The sequence below is a fragment of the Heptranchias perlo genome, chromosome 21, assembly GCF_035084215.1.
Source record: "Heptranchias perlo isolate sHepPer1 chromosome 21, sHepPer1.hap1, whole genome shotgun sequence".
Classification (NCBI taxonomy): domain Eukaryota; kingdom Metazoa; phylum Chordata; class Chondrichthyes; order Hexanchiformes; family Hexanchidae; genus Heptranchias; species Heptranchias perlo.
Window position 1 is genome coordinate 2,297,218 of NC_090345.1, and position 18,056 is coordinate 2,315,273.

An 18,056-nucleotide genomic window follows, 5' to 3' on the forward strand; every position below is an offset into this window, starting at 1 on the left:
TATATTTATGGTCCCTAGTTCTGGTCTCCCCACAAGTGGAAACGTCTTCTCTACGTCTACCCTATCAAACCCTTTCATTATCTTAAAGACCTCTATCAGGTCACCCCTCAGCCTTACTAGAGAAAATAGCCCCAGCCTGTTCAATCTTTCCTGATACGTATATCCTCTCAGTTCTGGTATCATCCTTGTGAATCTTTTTTGCGCCTTCTCCAGTGCCTCTATATCCTTTTTATAATATGGAGACCAGAACTGTTCACAATACTCCAAATGTGGTCTAATCAAGGTTCTAAACAAGTTTAACATAACTTCTCTGCTTTTCAATTCTATCCCTCTAGAAATGAACCCCAGTGCTTGATTTGCCTTTTTATGGCCTTATTAACCTGCCTCACTACTTTTAGTGATTTGTGAATCTGTACCCCCAGATCCCTCTGCTCCTCTACCCCATTTAGACTCTTATTTTCCAAGCAATATGCGGCTTCCTTATTCTTCCTACGAAAATGCACCACCTCACACTTATCCATATTGAAGTTCATTTGCCAATAACCCTTGTGGTAGGTCCCGAGATAGAGCCTCTCGATCAGGGACTTTGGGGGTCTCACAGTGAGACCAAAGCCAGGTATAAGTTTCTCGAGGGCTCTCTACAGCGAGTCAGTCGGACCCACAAAGTCCCCAGTCTGTGTAGAGATGATTGATCTCAGTCAGGGAGCTACACGCAGCCTCAGGGCTCGTGGTCCAGGGAAGCAATAAAACAAAACAGCCAGGGTTCCTGCTCCTGTACATATCCGGCAGTCTTTGCTGGACATGTTCGTGTGTAGCCATTGGCTCAATAACCAACCCTTCGCAATCAATGGTATTAAAACCTTGCCCCATCAGTGGTAAAACCATCAGCCGTCTCAGTCCTACTCTCCGAACTCCCTCCCTAAACATTGTCTTTCTTCTCCTTTAAAAAAGTCTCAAAACCCACCCCCCTTCAACCAAACTTTACATCACCACTATAAACCTCCTCTTCCTGGCTCATTGCCAGTTCCTTATGCCTATTTGTGAAGTGCCTTGGGGTGTTTTTCTTTTAAAAACGTTAAAAGGTGCCGAACGGCGGTTTCCTCAAACTCACCTTCTGACCCTGGCGGTAGGTCCTGACTTTCTGAGGGTCCAGGTGCATAAAATCGACAAAGCCCGACAAGCCGGAGAGGAACAGCAGAACCAGGCCGTGGAAAGTCACCTGTGATCAAATCAGCACAAGGTTCTAGCAATGGAGCAGTCATCATAACAGAAGTTCAAAGCAAGTCATTGCAGCCATGGGCCAGCCTCAGAGGACAGAGCCAGCGAGAGAGAGAGCACAGGTTGGGCACTGAGCGGTCACACCAGGGACTGGAGTCCAGCACACACCCCGAGGGGCCAGAGGGAGGAGCGTGGATCGGGGACTGAGCGATCACACCAGGGCCTCGAGTCCAGCACACACCCCGAGGGGCCAGAGGGAGGAGCGTGGATCGGGGACTGAGCGGTCACACCAGGGACTGGGTCCAGCACACACCCCGAGGGGCCGGAGGGAGGAGCGTAGATCAGGCACTGAGTGGTCACACCAGGGCCTGGGTCTAGCATACACTCCCTCACCAGGCGATCAGTCGCAGGCAGCCTCCCTCCGCCCAATCCTTTTTGCCGTGAAGTGCTCGGAGAAAACATGAAGGATGCTCACGGTCACCATTATTCTGAAAGCAGGGTGGCCATTTCAGAGAATCAGACAAACTTTGGAGCAGGTGGTGGTCATTTGGCCCATCGTGCTTGTGTCCAGTGCTAGCCCCCTCAGACCCAAGTTAATCCCATCTCCCTGTACCCTTCGCCCCTCCCCTTTTACACCTTCAGGACTAACCCGGAGATTCTGGCCCTCATTGCTGGTTCACCCACCAGTGGAAACAACCTTTCCCTGTTTACCCTCTCAAATCATTTAATTTTAATCACCTTTAAACTTCGCTACTGCAATCAGTACAGTCCAGGCTGAAGTCTATCATCCCAGCCCCGGAATCGTCCTGCTGCAATCAGTGCTGCTCCTTTTCCCAGGCTTCAATCTCCTGGTTATACTGGGAGCCCTGAATCTGCAGACTGCTCACACTGTGGGCCAATCAATGTACTGTAGAGATTCATCATTAACCCCCTTTTATCTTCAATGCCCCATTATCAGACTCGAGAAAGCTGGCAGGTTTGTTGCAGACAAAAAGAAAAATTATCAATGGCACTAACGTGTAACAGGATGGAGAAAGTGGTGGTGGGCCACAGGTCAGAGACCACTCGAGAGAAAAGACAGCTTAACATCTCGGCTAGGCCTCTTCACTCAACCTCTTCCCTCTGACCAAAGGTCACACCTGAAATGTGAACCCGTCTTATTTTTCCCCAAATAGGTTCTGCGTCCAACAGGCTGGCTGGAAGGGGCTGATGCAAGGCCACAGAACGGATTTTTATGAGTCTCGCAGGAATACCCCGTAGTTACATAGAATTTACAGCTCAGAAACAGGCCCAACAGGTCCATGCTCCACACAAGCCTCCTCCCACTCTTTATTTCATCTCACCCTATCAGCATATCCTTCTATTCCTTTCTCTCTCGTGTTTATCCAGCTTCTCCAAAAATGTATCTACACTATTCGCCTCAACCACTCCTGGTAGTGGCAAGTTCCACATTCTCACTACTCTTTGGGTAAAGAAGTTTCTCCTGAATTCCCTATTGGATTTATAAGTGACTTTCTTATATTTATGGCTCCTTGTTTTGGATTCCCCACAAGTAGAAACATCTTCTCTATGTCTACCCTATCAAACCCCTTTCATAATTTTAAAGACCTCAATCAGGTCATCCCTCAGACTTCTCTTTTCTACAGAAGACACCCAGCCTTTTCAGTGTTTAGGGAACGGGAGACAATACAAGATCCTAAAATCTTCACCTTCTGAACCTCGGCCCTGATCATCAGCCCAGGGAGCAGGTTGCACAGGTTCCACTTCTGATCCTCAGCAGCTATCGCTGCAACCACATCAGTCGGACAGATTGAGAGCTGGACGATTCTGCCTTTATTCTTCACTGTCTCCACGAGGGAGTTTAAGTACTGCCCAACACGGAGAGGCAACCCTAGAGCAGAACAAAATATACATGGGTGTCGGTTAGAGAAAGTGCCAGAAATACGAGAGCTGGATAGTCAGCAGAGGCCTCACCGACTGTAATATAAACTGCTCTCGGGACTCTACAGCTATTGAGCCAGGGAAAGAGAAAAGAGAAAAAATTACTTGCATTTATATAGCGTCTTTCACAACCTCAGGAAGTTCCAAAGCGCTTTACAGCCGTCCTTACCCGGTCTGGCCTATATGTGACTCCAGACCCACAGCAATGTGGTTGATTCTTAATTGCCCTCTGAAATGGCCTAGCAAGCCACTCAGTTATAACATCTCGCTAAAAAAAGTCATAATAAGAATCAAACCGGACGGACCATCTGTCATCGGACACAACAAAGTCGACCCTGCAAAGTCCTCCTCACTAACATCTGGGGACTTGTGCCAAAATTGGGAGAGCTGTCCCACAGACTAGTCAAGCAACAGCCTGACATAGCCATACTCACAGAATCATACCTTTCAGCCAATGTCCCAGACTCTTCCATCACCATCCCTGGGTATGTCCTGTCCCACCGGCAGGACAGACCCACCAGAGGTGGCGGTACAGTGATATACAGTCAGGAGGGAGTGGCCCTGGGAGTCCTCAACATTGACTCTGGACCCCATGAAATCTCATGGCATCAGGTCAAACATGGGCAAGGAAACCTCCTGCTGATTACCACCTACCGCCCTCCCTCAGCTGATGAATCAGTCCTCCTCCATGTTGAGCACCACTTGGAGGAAGTACTGAGGGTAGCAAGGGCACAGAATGTACTCTGGGTGGGGAATTCAATGTCCATCACCAAGAGTGGCTCGGTAGCACCACTACTGACCGAGCTGGCCGAGTCCTGAAGGACACAGCTGCCAGACTGGGCCTGCGGCAGGTGGTGAGCGAACCAACAAGAGGGAAAACCTTACTTGACCTCGTCCTCACCAATCTACCTGTCGCAAACGCATCTGTCCGTGACAGTATTGGTAGGAGTGACCACTGCACAGTCCTCATGGAGACGAAGTCCTGTCTTCGCACCGAGGACACCGTCCAACGTGTTGTGTGGCACTACCACCGTGCTAAATGGGATAGATTCAGAACAGATCTAGCAGCTCAAAATTGGGCATCCATGAGGTGCTGTGGGCCATCAGCAGCAGCAGAATTGTATTCCAGCACAATCTGTAACCTCATGGCCCGGCATATTCCTCACTCTACCATTACCAACAAGCCAGGGGATCAACCCTGGCTCAATGAGGAGTGCAGAAGAGCATGCCAGGAGCAGCACCAGGCATACCGAAAAATGAGGTGCCAACCTGGTGAAGCTACAACTCAGGACTACACGCATGCTAAACAGCGGAAGCAACATGCTATAGACAGAGCTAAGCGATTCCACAACCAACGGATCAGATCAAAGCTCTGCAGTCCTGCCACATCCAGTTGTGAATGGTGGTGGACAATTAAACAACTAACGGGAGGAGGAGGCTCTGCAAACATCCCCATCCTCATTGATGGCAGAGTCCAGCACGAGTGCAAAAGACAAGGCTGAAGCTTTTGCAACCATCTTCAGCCAGAAGTGCCGAGTGGATGACCCATCTCGGCTTCCTCCCGATATCCCCACCATCACGGAAGCCAGTCTTCAGCCAATTCGATTCACTCCAGATGATATCAAGAAATGGCTGAGTGCACTGGATACAGCAAAGGCTATGGGCCCCGACAACATCCCGGCTGTAGTGCTGAGGACTTGTGCTCCAGAACTAGCTGCGCCTCTAGCCAAGCTGTTCCAGTACAGCTACAACACTGGCATCTACCCGACAATGTGGAAAATTGCCCAGGTATGTCCTGTCCACAAAAAGCAGAACAAATCCAATCCGGCCAATTACCGCCCCATCAGTCTACTCTCAATCATCAGCAAAGTGATGGAAGGTGTCGTCGACAGTGCTATCAAGCGGCACTTACTCACCAATAACCTGCTCACCGATGCTCAGTTTGGGTTCCGCCAGGACCACTCGGCTCCAGACCTCATTACAGCCTTGGTCCAAACATGGACAAAAGAGCTGAATTCCAGAGGTGAGGTGAGAGTGGTTGCCCTTGACAGCAAGGCAGCATTTGACAGAGTGTGGCACCAAGGAGCCCTAGTAAAACATCCCATGAACGAATTAAAAAAAAGTGCTTTTGAAATGTAGTCACTGTTGTAATGTAGGAAACGGGACAGCTACTTTCCACACAGCAAGATCCCACAAATGGTTGAGAGATACATATTGACCAGGACAGCAGTGAGAACTCCTCTGCCCTTCTTCGAAATAGGGCCATGGGATGTTTTACGTCTACCCGAGGGGGCAGACGGAGCGTTGGTTTAATGTCTGATCCAAAAGACTGACCCTCCGACAGCGCAGCGCTCCCTCAGTACTGCCCCTCCGACAGCGCAGCGCTCCCTCAGTACTGCCCCTCCGACAGCGCAGCGCTCCCTCAGTACTGCCCCTCCGACAGCGCAGCGCTCCCTCAGTACTGCCCCTCCGACAGCGCAGCGCTCCCTCAGTACTGCCCCTCCGACAGCGCAGCGCTCCCTCAGTACTGCCCCTCCGACAGCGCAGCGCTCCCTCAGTACTGCCCCTCCGACAGCGCAGCGCTCCCTCAGTACTGCCCCTCCGACAGCGCGGCGCTCCCTCAGTACTGCCCCTCCGACAGCGCGGCGCTCCCTCAGTACTGACCCTCCGACAGCGCGGCGCTCCCTCAGTACTGCCCCTCCGACAGTGCGGCGCTCCCTCAGTACTGCCCCTCCGACAGCGCGGCGCTCCCTCAGTACTGACCCTCCGACAGCGCGGCGCTCCCTCAGTACTGCCCCTCCGACAGCGCAGCGCTCCCTCAGTACTGCCCCTCCGACAGCGCAGCGCTCCCTCAGTACTGCCCCTCCGACAGCGCAGCGCTCCCTCAGTACTGCCCCTCCGACAGCGCAGCGCTCCCTCAGTACTGCCCCTCCGACAGCGCAGCGCTCCCTCAGTACTGCCCCTCCGACAGCGCAGCGCTCCCTCAGTACTGCCCCTCCGACAGCGCAGCGCTGGGAGTATCAGTCTGGATTATGGACTAAAGTCTCTGGAGTGGGGCTCGAACCCACGACCTTCTGACTGAGGAGAGAGTGCTGCCCAATGGGCCAAGGCTGACGAGAGTGAGAGCAGCACTAGTTGCAATGAAGAGTATCTTTCAATTGCAAACTAAATACTCAGCATTCCTTGGTGGTTGGTGCATTCCCAATGACAGTTAGAAAGCACCTGGCCAGCAACATGTACAGGAATAAGCAAGGTACAGAGAATTAATCAACCGTATCTGATCACAGTCAGCACTCCCAATGCCTGGATGCCAGACCTGTCGTGAGCTGGTACCACTGGTCAGGAATAGTTTGCCATCTCGGTTGTGGATTCCGTTCCACTGAACGTCTGACTGGCCTGTTGAGAGTGAGGAGCAGCTTTATCCCTGCGCTACCACTGTGTGGGCCTCACCTCGGTTTCTGTTCTTGATGTACTCCTGGGCTTTCTGTTGAGAGAGGAAGGCCGTGGTGGCATTGACCCCAATATCGACCAGGTACCCGTGATCCTCCACACTCGACACGCAGCCTGAGAGCAACTAAAGTTACACAGAGAGAGGAAAGGAACACTCAGTACGAGGACCAGGGGCCAGACCCGAGGTAATGGTGAACCAAATGTACAATTACAACAAATCAAGACGGACGCTCGATGGCCACACCCCCCACCCCCTCTCCCTCCCACCCCCCCCCATGCTGAAAATCAGTGAAGTGATTCCCAGTGACAGGGAAATCCCAGGAATTTCACCAGGAAAGGATAACAAGCCTCCGCATTTTACATTTTGAAATGATTCCTGGGAACTAACGTCAGGTAAAGAGTCACGGATATGAGTAAAAGGAGAATTTGGTGTTAATTTTAAAACAAACAGTTCAGCAGAAAAAATAATCAATGCTGATAAATGATTTACAATTAACATATACTTTTTCCAGTTTAATATAACTTACACAAATGCTTCAATTTGGCATTGGAGAGACGATGCCCCTCATTGCCCACCCCCTCACCCACTCAGAGATCCCCCAGGCATATTGTTAGTTCTGGAAATGTTGAGATGGAGGATGGATTTAGTCAAATCGCTGCCTTGGATCAGGGCTGACTGGGAATACCATGGCTGGATCCCGGAGTTCCCTACCACACCCACGCACTCACCATGCCAGCTCGCAGTGCCCCCGGCGACAGTGCCCTGTTCACATCCTTCGGGTTAATGGAGAGTTTCAGGCTGTGGTGGCTGGCTTTTGTCTTTCCGAGCTCAGAGACAGTACACCGCACAACCATTCCGGGGCTGTACAGGTCTGGGAGAGCAGTCAGATCCTGGGGTTAGATTGGGACAAAACACAGCAGACCACAGGCATCAGAAGGCTGACAGCAGGAAGCAGCACAAAGGCACAAGCCACAATCTCAGCATCATTCACAAAACTCAATCAGAAACTCCCTATCACCCCCTCTGAGATCAAGAGATGCCTTTACTGTCTCGACCCAGACCCAAGGCCATCTCTCTCTCTCGGCAGCTGAGGAACACACAGTCCTGGCAACTTACACCATCCCCACTTATCCCGGTCAGCCGCCTGTATCAGGCAAATGGCGCTAACTATCGTCCATGACCACAGGCATCAATTACAAGGGCACCACTTAAAGCGTATTAAACACGCCGACTATTTCAGGCGGTTTAAGCAGTTGTTTGCACCTGGCGATTATCCATCACTAACTTACTCTCAGCTTGCAAGCAGCACTTTAGTTTTGAGCGTTCCTCAATTAATTTTCCCTTAATGAAAAATATGTTTCTTGAAGGTTAACAAGAGGAAATGACTTTAAAAAGCCCGGGTGTGAGCCGAGGCTCAGTGGGTAGCACCTCCGTCTCGGAGTCAGAAGGTCGTGGGTTCAAGTCCCACTCCAGGTGACTTGATGACCAAAAAAAAGAGGCCGACACGCCAGTGCCGTACCGAGGGAGTGCTGCACTGTTGGAGGTGCCGTCTTTAGGATGAGACGTTAAACCGAGGCCCCGTCGGGCCCCCTTAGGAAGATGAAAAAATCCCACGGCAACTATTTCGAAAAAAAGAGCAGGGGAGTTCTCCCTGTTCAATATTTATCCCTCAACCAACATCAGTAAAACAGATTATCTGGTCATTTATCTCACTGCTGTTTGTGGGACCTTGCTGTTTGCAAAATTGGCTGCTGCGTTTCCTACATTACAACAGTGACTACACTTCAAAAGTACTTCATTGGCTGTAAAGCGCTTTGGGACATCCTACAAGTCTGTCTTTCTTTAACTCCTGCCACTGATACGGAGATCCCTCACGGTCAAATCTGCTTTCAACACTAACGCATGTGGCGTGGCTGGTTTGGAGGTACTGAGAGTCCCTGGGACCCTGGACCCTAGCAAGCAGTCAGCACCCTCAACCAAGGAAGACACGAGGAAACCCACAAAAAATAAATAACAGATAGGTAATGGGGTCACTCACCTCCGGCAGCTCTTCATTCACCTGCTCCCTCAGGGATTTTGTATACGCATCACAGACGTTGGTGAGACTCACATAACCAGTCAGCCCGTGGGGTAAACCAATCACAAGCTCAAAATCAGTCACTTCTTTCACGCACCCGAGGAGCAGAGTCCCGACAGTCAGTTTCTGGGGGATGGCAGAGAAGGAGGGAAACAATGAACGACATCCAGAACAGATACAGTGGTGCTCAAGAGGCTACAGGCAGAAGAGAGCAACTCAAATTTACATCAACTTGATGTAATGTCCTTGATGGCCGAGGGGGGCAGATGAGGGTTGGGGTACAGCTGGGGCAGCATGAATGGAGGGGTTCGAGAGCCAAGCTCACACAACATACTACATGGAACAGAAGGGGTTACTCCGAAGCCCATTTCAAGTTAAACCACGACAGCAAAACGAAGGCGCCCAGGGGCAACCTGGGAAAAGGCAGAATCAGGGCTGATGTCAGGGAGGGGAGTGGGAGCAAAATCTCAGGAGACTGAGCTGAAGGACTGTGGGGCAGGATGAGCGAGATGGGCTGAATCACCTGCCTCATCTGAACCGATCTTTGTCATCTGTTCAAATCTCCACAACCCACCCCTTCCGGACACTAGATTCCACCTGGATGTCAACCAAGGATTCAGAGCCGGCACCGCCCACAGCGCCCGCCCGACTCAGAGACAGGAATGCTCCCGCTGAACCAAAGGGACGCTCCCGCGAGCGATGGTCACTGTAGCAAATTCTCCGACAATCCGAGCTCTTTCGTCCGTTTGATTAAATGCTCACTAGTCCACTTCCACTCACATACCTTGAAGGAGAGAATTCCTGCCTCAATCGGCTGCTTGGCCCACGCTGATCCGCCTTTCTCCCTCCGCTGCTTTTTTGACTTTTGAGGCTTCAATTCCTTCTTCCTTTTTCGTTTCTTACTTTCATCCTCCTGGCGCTCCTGGACACGGGGCAGGTACAGCACGGGTTAGATACAGAGTAAAGCTCCCTCTACACTGTCCCATCAAACACTCCCAGGGCAGGTACAGCACGGGTTAGATACAGAGTAAAGCTCCCTCTACACTGTCCCATCAAACACTCCCAGGGCAGGTACAGCACGGGTTAGATACAGAGTAAAGCTCCCTCTACACTGTCCCATCAAACACTCCCAGGACAGGTACAGGGTTAGATACAGAGTAAAGCTCCCTCTACACTGTCCCATCAAACACTCCCAGGGCAGGTACAGCACGGGTTAGATACAGAGTAAAGCTCCCTCTACACTGTCCCATCAAACACTCCCAGGGCAGGTACAGCACGGGTTAGATACAGAGTAAAGCTCCCTCTACACTGTCCCATCAAACACTCCCAGGGCAGGTACATCATGGGTTAGATACAGAGTAAAGCTCCCTCTACACTGTCCCATCAAACACTCCCAGGGCAGGTACAGCACGGGTTAGATACAGAGTAAAGCTCCCTCTACACTGTCCCATCAAACACTCCCAAGGCAGGTACAGCACGGGTTAGATACAGAGTAAAGCTCCCTCTACACTGTCCCATCAAACACTCCCAGGGCAGGTACAGGGTTAGATACAGAGTAAAGCTCCCTCTACACTGTCCCATCAAACACTCCCAGGGCAGGTACAGGGTTAGATACAGAGTAAAGCTCCCTCTACACTGTCCCATCAAACACTCCCAAGGCAGGTACAGCATGGGTTAGATACAGAGTAAAGCTCCCTCTACACTGTCCCATGTGCCCCAGGGGAATACCCCGACTGAACCAGTGAGAGGCATCTGGTGATCCATTGGTGAATTTTCCAACTTGGTGCCAATTTGTAGAATCAGCGACAGCTCACCTACAAGGAATTGGTTGAGATTGTCCCAAACACATCTCACTCAGTAAAGTGGCTCCCTTCACAACTGTTCGAGCCGGTTTCAAACCTGGTCTTGAGGAGTGAAAGGAGTGTGTGCTAATCCACCACACTGCGAGGGGGTCCCTGTAAAACCTGCTGATCCTGGCGGCTTGGTATCCCTGAAAAATTACTGAATGTTTCTATGCTTAACCCACAGCAGCGTTGTCTGAGTTTTACCTCTGCGGGTACCCTGCTCCCACTGCGCTCGCCTGCCATCCTTTAATGGTGGCATTCTTTACCCATGCTCCTTAGTGCAAGTGAAACCACTCCAAGATGACAGTTTCACTCGCCTGACAAGCGGAGGCACCAGGTCCGAGAAACCTGGTCAAAGTGGCTGCCTTGCAGAGCCCGTCTGTTCCTCCTCTCACCCCAAACCCACTGGCAGATAAACCTCCACATGCAGCGTTTAACCACACCTGCTCTGCACACCCCTGACTCCTGCAGGCAAGAGAGCAGCATATTATTAACTGCTGGCATTTTGAGCAGAACAGTTGTAAAGGGGATAGTCTCAAAAATTACCTGCTGAGTTCAAATCAATTCAATGGCGTCAGGAGTACATTTAAGGGATGAGCTAAAAATTTGTACCCAGGGCCCACGAGAGGGTCTCTCAAACCACTAGCACCCGAACAGAGCAGGAGACAGAGATCAGGCACAATCTCGGAGACTGGCACTTACGGAAACAGACACTTCAAATCCTTTTCCAATTCATAGAAAGTTACGGCACAGAAGGAGGCCATTCAGCCCATCGTGTCCGTGCCGGCCGAAATAGAGCCACCCAGCCTAATCCCACTCTCCAGCACTTGGTCCGTAGCCCTGTGGGTTACAGCACTTCAGGTGCACATCCAGGTACTTTTTTAATGAGTTGAGGGTTTCTGCCTCTACCACCCTTCCAGGCAGTGAGTTCCAGACCCCCACCACCCTCTGGGGGAAAACATTCTCCTCATCTCCCCTCTAATCCTTCTACCAATCACTTTAAATCTCTGCCCCCTGGTCACTGACCCTCCGCTAAGGGGAACAGCTCCTCTCTACCTCAGCCCCTCAATTAATCCTCCCTCAGCCTCCTCTGTTCTCCCGCTGCTGATTTCCAGTTGAATCCTCTCCAGTTTCGATACTTACTCCGAATAAGTTGTCCTTTATCACACTGCCCCTGGCCTGGCCCGGAGTCGCCTTTCTCTGCAGCCCTCCCCGAGGGAAGGCCTCGTCCACCGCGGCCATCGTCACAAACCTGGGGAGCAACAAACAACATCCAGATAATCCGCACATGATTGACGCACCCAGGGGGGGGGGGGGGGAGGGGGGGGCCCGGGGGGAGAGGGGGGCGGGCTGGGGTTTTAAAAGCCTGGAGATCCCGAGGGGCTGAATGGCCGCCTCCTCCTCACTCTATCCGGGCCCATCGCGCACTCCCAGGCCGGGGCCCGGGGCTGCCTCACTCCACCGCTAACCGCCTCCCCGGTCTCCGGCCCCCTCAGGCCCGGCCCCGATCCCCGGTCTCTCGCCCCCTCAGGCCCGGCCCCGATCCCCGGTCTCCCGGCCCCGATCCCCGGTCTCTCGGCCCCGATCCCCGGTCTCCCGGCCCCGATCCCCGGTCTCTCGGCCCCTCAGGCCCGGCCCCGATCCCCGGTCTCTCGGCCCCGATCCCCGGTCTCTCGGCCCCGATCCCCGGTCTCTCGGCCCCGATCCCCGGTCTCTCGGCCCCGATCCCCGGTCTCTCGGCCCCGATCCCCGGTCTCCCGGCCCCGATCCCCGGTCTCTCGGCCCCTCAGGCCCGGCCCCGATCCCCGGTCTCTCGCCCCCTCAGGCCCGGCCCCGATCCCCCGCTCCTCACCCTCCGATCACGCGGCCATCTCCATGACTCCGACCACCGGAAGGCCTCTCTGCCGATGCGCAAATACTTCCGGTGGTTTGCGCACATGCGCACTCACGCGTAAGGCCCCGCCTCCACTTTTGGACCAATCACAATCCGAACACAGCTTCAATCCGGGTCCCCAAGTCTTCTGCCGGGCTGGCCTATCGTTATTGAGCTTTGGTGTGATTGATGTCTGCACTGTCCAATCACAGCTGGGGAAGGCGGGACACGCTTTCCTTCGTCCAATCAGTGATAAGATCGGTAGTTCGAACCTATCGTTGTCGAGTAGGCGGGTCTATCCTTTGGGTCATCGAAACGCCAACCAATGGGTGATGAGAAAGGGTGATTGTCCAATGGATGTTGGGTAGAGGCGGTGTCTAATATGATTGACGTACTGATTGTCCAATCGACGACCAGATCTCAAAAACTGCGCTGGGCGTGGGATAATTGTGCTGAGTGACGTTGAATTGGACCAATGGGCGCAGCCCGTGGGCGGTACTTCCGGCGCCGGGCCTTGTGGTTATCGGGCCTCTGAAGGACGTTGTGAGCAGCGGAGTGAAGGTGAGAGGCGCCGGGCGGGACTCGGGGACTGGGCCGCAGGAGCCTGCGGTGTGTGTTAGTGAGTCCCCGAGGCTTCTCTTGGGGCCCCACGGTCCCTTAATCAAGTATAAGGCCCTTGGGGTAAGGGAGAGCCCCGGGGGCCGGGCAGGGCAGGGCCTCACCTCATATACTTGGCTGATTTCCCCTCCCTCTCCCCGGGGCACTGAGGCCAATTCCAGGCCTCGGCTATGGGTTTCTCACCGAGCTGAGACCGGGTGTGGAGCCGGTCTAATTCAGCCCTTGCTGTTATTTATAAGTTTATAATGGGAAATGTCTATGTAAACTGTCACGCTGTAATTACACCCTCCAGCCTGTGGTGGCGCTGCAGCAGGAGGGTGCAGTTAGTGACTGAATTTCATGGGCAGTGCCCATTATAAATATCACAGGAATCTGTAATAGATTAACTCCTGGGGTGAGAGGGTTGTCCTATGAGGAGAGGTTGAGTAGAATGGGCCTATACTCTCTGGAGTTTAGAAGAATGAGAGGTGATCTCATTGAAACATATAAGGTTCTGAGAGCCTGACAGGGTAGATGCTGAGAGGTTGTTTCCCCTGGCTGGAGAGTCTAGAACTAGGGGGCATCGTCTCAGGATAAGGGGTCGGCCATTTAGATTGAGATGATGAGGAATTTCTTCACTGAGAGGGTTGTGAATCTTTGGAATTCTCTCCCCCAGAGGGCTGTGGATGCTCAGTCGGTGAGTATATTCAAGGCTGAGATTGATAGATTTTTGGACTCTAGGGGAATCAAGGGATATGGGGATCGGGCGGGAAAGTGGAGTTGAGGTTGAAGATCAGCCATGATCTGATTGAATGGCGGAGCAGACTCGAGGGGCCGAATGGCCTACTCCTGCACTTAATTTGTATGTTGCTATGAAAAGTTGGTGGGAAGTTTGTGCTGATTCTGTTAGTTGTACGTCTGCCCAGTGATGAGATGCCTGTTGAAGCTGCTCCTGTAGCTCAAGGCCTTGGGCTCACAGTCGGTCTCTTTGCAGTGAGGGACTGGCTGACGATGAGAGAATCCTACGTTGCTGTCCGTTGTGGCTGACTCTGAATAGGGGAATTGATGGGGATCTGGTCAGTCTGCAGTGAGGCTGTATCACTTTTCCCCTCAGAATCACCCCATCAAACACTCTGGAGATAGTTAACTTGCTAAATCAGCATACTGAAACTGCAGCCGTCTGATTCTAAGAGGGTCCTGTCAGATGTGGAAGTGAGGTGAAAGGTTTTCGAGCCCTGTCTGATAGCAGTGCTCCAAACCTGTTCTTTGATGGGCTGCACGCTCAGTCTGTGGTACGCTCAGTCCTGTTTCAGGGCTTGTTGTAACTTGTTCTGTTTCCCTTTGCAGTTTGTGTTAGTGAGCATGGTGAATCACGATCCTGCCGGCCAGCACCAGTTCACTGGCTTCCAGAAGTACTTCAATGCATATACCATCACAGGCAGGAGGAATGTAAGTACAACTAACGGGGACACCTCCGAGAGCAGAGGGAGTACATGCATTTATATAAATGTAAGGAGTCGTCCAACAGCTTTATTTGAAATCACAAGCTTTTGGAGCTTTGCTCCTTCGTCAGGTGAACGACGAAGGAGCAAAGCTCCGAAAGCTTGTGATTTCAAATAAAGCTGTTGGACTGTAACCTGGTGTTGTACGACTCCTTACATTTGTCCACCCCAGTCCATCACCGGCATCTCCACATCATGCATTTATATAGTGCTTTATCACATCCATGGGAGATCCCAAAATGAATTACTATTGAAATGTAAACAATTTTACAACACCAAGTTATAGTCCAGCAATTTTATTTTAAATTCACAAGCTTTCAGAGACTTCCTCCTCATTGTTGGGCTACATGCAGCCCCCAACTCACTCATAGGAACAGGAGTAGGCCATTCAGCCCCTCGTGCCTGCTCCGCCATTTGATAAGATCATGGCTGATCTGTGATCTAACTCCATATACCTGCCTTTGGCCCATATCCCTTAATACCTTTGGTTGCCAAAAAGCCATCTACCTCAGATTTAAATTTAGCAATTGAGCTAGTATCAATTGCCGTTTGCGGAAGAGAGTTCCAAACTTCTACCACCCTTTGTGTGCAGAAATGTTTTCTAATCTCGCTCCTGAAAGGTCTGGCTCTAATTTTTAGACTGTGCCCCCTACTCCTAAAATCCCCAACCAGCGGAAATAGTTTCTCTCTATCCACCCTATCCGTTCCCCTTAATATCATAAACTTTGATCAGTTCACCCCTTAACCTTCTAAACTCCAGAGAATACAACCCCAATTTGTGTAATCTCTCCTCGTAACTTAACCCTTGAAGTCCGGGTATCATTCTAGTAAACCTACGCTGCACTCCCTCCAAGGCCAATATGTCCTTTGGAAGGTGCGGTGCCCAGAACTGCTCACAGTACTCCAGGTGCGGTCTAACCAGGGTTTTGTATAGCTGAAGCATAACTTCTGCCCCCTTGTACTCCAGTCCTCTAGATATAAAGGCCAGCATTCCTTGCGTTTATAGTTCTTATTGCCTGAATTGAATTTCCTGGGCCTTGGGGTTTGGAAAGGGCAGTTCTGAGCTCTGTTGCCTCATTGGTGGATCATTCATACATCAGGACACCCAGCCCCGTCAGTATCAGCAGCCTGAGATATCTGGGAATTACTGGGAACAGGGGATCTAAAGGCGAGTGGCTCCTGAGCCTCCGTGTAAGGGTGGGAGAGTGGAGTCGGACTTAGATCATCAGCCATGATCTCAATGAATGGCAGCGCAGGCTCGAGGGGCCGGATGACCGACGACTCCTGATCTTTATGTTCTTATGAAAGGATTGACTATCCCTGGAATACGGTGCTTAGTTATTTCTTCAATGAAAGACAGAAAGACTTGCATTTATATAGCCCTTTCACGACTTCAGGACGTCCCAAAGCGCTTTACAGCCAATGAAGTACCTTTGAAGTGTAGTCACTGTTGTAACGTAGGAAACGTGACAACCAATTTCCGCACAGCAAGATCCCACAATCAGCAATGTGATAATGACCAGATAATCTGTTTTTGAAGGTGTTGGATGAGGGAGGAATGTTGCCACCCCCGTCCCCACAGCTCTTCGAATAGTGGCAGTGGGGAAGAGGAGCTGCTCCAGGCCTCACTTTCTCAGTCTGAGTGATGTGAGCTCTCTCTGTTCGGGAGAGTGGCCGGGTTCCGTTTCCCCCTGATTGACGTGTACTCTCTCTCTCCGTTCACAGTATGTGCTGGCTACATATGCAGGGATCGCATCCATTATCTTGTTCTTCAAACTGAAACCCAAAAAGAAGACACCGCCAGCAATCACAGAACAGAAATGATGTGTGGTGAGGATTCCGCCTTCTTACTCAGTGCTATCGCTGCTCTGGGAGTGTTTGATATGATAGCGTAGAGGGAGCTTTACTCTGTATCTAACCCGTGCTGTACCTGCCCTGGGAGTGTTTGATGGGACAGTGTAGAGGGAGCTTTACTCTGTATCTAACCCGTGCTGTACCTGCCCTGGGAGTGTTTGATGGGACAGTGTAGAGGGAGCTTTACTCTGTATCTAACCCGTGCTGTACCTGCTCTGGGAGTGTTTGATGGGACAGTGTAGAGGGAGCTTTACTCTGTATCTAACCCGTGCTGTACCTGCTCTGGGAGTGTTTGATGGGACAGTGTAGAGGGAGCTTTACTCTGTATCTAACCCCTCAGTACGAATATTAGTGTGTTCTATTCCTATCAAAGATGTCCTTCACCTCTGTGGTTACAAAAGAATTGTTGCCCGTTTAGTCTGAGAATGTTGTGGTTTGTTTTTGAACTCTGAAATGGTCAGTCCTTGTGTAAATATGAAGTCTGACTGCATCTTTCTTTGATTTTTCATTTCAGGTTCTCCTCGGAGGGGCAAATGGGAATTTAAGGACCAGCATGTGGAGTTGTTTGTGGAACCTGTGGGAATGTTTGTAACCTCAACATTCGTGTCACTATAGTGGTGTAATATAAGTTATCGGCTGTCACAAATAAAACTAGTGGGAATCCGTATCAGCAGCGTTTATTTTCGAGTGTAAATCGTCTCGTGTTGGTGCAGCTGTATAGGAGCAATGGAATGTCTTAATAACTCCCAGCTCCCACCCTCGGGTATGGAATGTTGCTGGAGTGCAGTTACACACACACACACACACACACGGAGCAGGAACCCTGGCCAGTGGGAAAGCCTTCCTTGTTCTGGGAAATAATTGTTGCCCCATCAGAGCTCTATCCCCAATCCACAATTTCCAGTGTTTTTCAGATCAAATTCACCAATTGTTTTTCCTATGAAAACTGAAACTCAACACCCTGTTGTAAAATGTGCAAAAAGCTGTTACGATGGGCGTGCAACGTAATGTGAACTTAAAACAGCTGAACCTACGATTCCACCAGTTATGTTCGAGAACACACGAAAATTGTTAATTGGGGAGAGATCTTATGTCGCAACAATTATTTCCTGGAGCAGAGTGGGGGTTTAACCCCCCCCCCCCCTTGGAAATTTTGACCCCCTTTTCTTGGTGGGATTCCCAGTGTTTGGGGAGTCTCCTGCAAATCTGCTCTGCAGCCAAAAAGGGTGAGATGGGTTCCCTGGATGAGTTTGGCAGCAACATCATGTCAGAAATGTCTAGAGCAGACACTCATTCCAGTGTGTCACTGAAAGATAGGATGGGTGACACAAATCAGCCTTACCCCACTTCTCATTTCAGATCAGTTCGGTAACTCATCCACCCTCGACATGTGGTACAGCACAGGAGGTGGCAATTCGGCCCATCGTTCCTGTGCTGGCACTTAGAAAGAGCTATCCAATTGGTCCCACTCTTTTCTCCCACAGCCCTGTAAATATTTCTCCAATTCCTTTTTGAAAGTTATTGAATCTGCTTCTACCCCCTTTCAGGCAGTGCGTTCCAGATCATTACAAATTGCTGTGTAAAAAAAATGTCTCCTCATGTCGCCTCTGGTTCTTTTGACAATCACAAATCTGTGTCCTTTGGTTACCGACCCTTCTGCCACTGGAAACAGTTCCTCCTCATTTACTCTTCTCAAAAC

At 51.1% G+C, this 18,056-nt stretch overlaps 2 protein-coding genes across 2 annotated transcripts in view; one reads left to right on the forward strand and one right to left on the reverse strand.

Annotated features, from left to right (window-relative positions):
- pdcd11 (programmed cell death 11) overlaps positions 1–12,447 on the reverse strand; it is a 55,982-nt gene extending 43,535 nt beyond the window's left edge. Inside the window, exons 1-8 of the mRNA XM_068001972.1 lie at positions 12,384–12,447; positions 11,675–11,783; positions 9,472–9,609; positions 8,649–8,813; positions 7,339–7,500; positions 6,610–6,733; positions 2,928–3,109; positions 1,112–1,219 (exon numbers count right to left, since the gene is read on the reverse strand). Coding sequence (XP_067858073.1) covers positions 1,112–1,219; positions 2,928–3,109; positions 6,610–6,733; positions 7,339–7,500; positions 8,649–8,813; positions 9,472–9,609; positions 11,675–11,773 — 978 coding nt within the window. The 5' untranslated portion in view covers positions 11,774–11,783; positions 12,384–12,447. The remainder of the gene's footprint in view (positions 1–1,111; positions 1,220–2,927; positions 3,110–6,609; positions 6,734–7,338; positions 7,501–8,648; positions 8,814–9,471; positions 9,610–11,674; positions 11,784–12,383) is intronic.
- Positions 12,448–12,882: 435 nt separating this feature from the next.
- On the forward strand, positions 12,883–17,024 carry atp5md (ATP synthase membrane subunit k). Its single transcript, XM_068002682.1, has 4 exons — positions 12,883–12,965; positions 14,349–14,450; positions 16,229–16,333; positions 16,872–17,024. The coding sequence occupies exons 2-3, from the start codon at positions 14,364–14,366 to the stop codon at positions 16,325–16,327; spliced, it is 186 nt and encodes a 61-aa protein (XP_067858783.1). The 5' UTR covers positions 12,883–12,965; positions 14,349–14,363; the 3' UTR covers positions 16,328–16,333; positions 16,872–17,024.
- Positions 17,025–18,056: the final 1,032 nt, after the last annotated feature.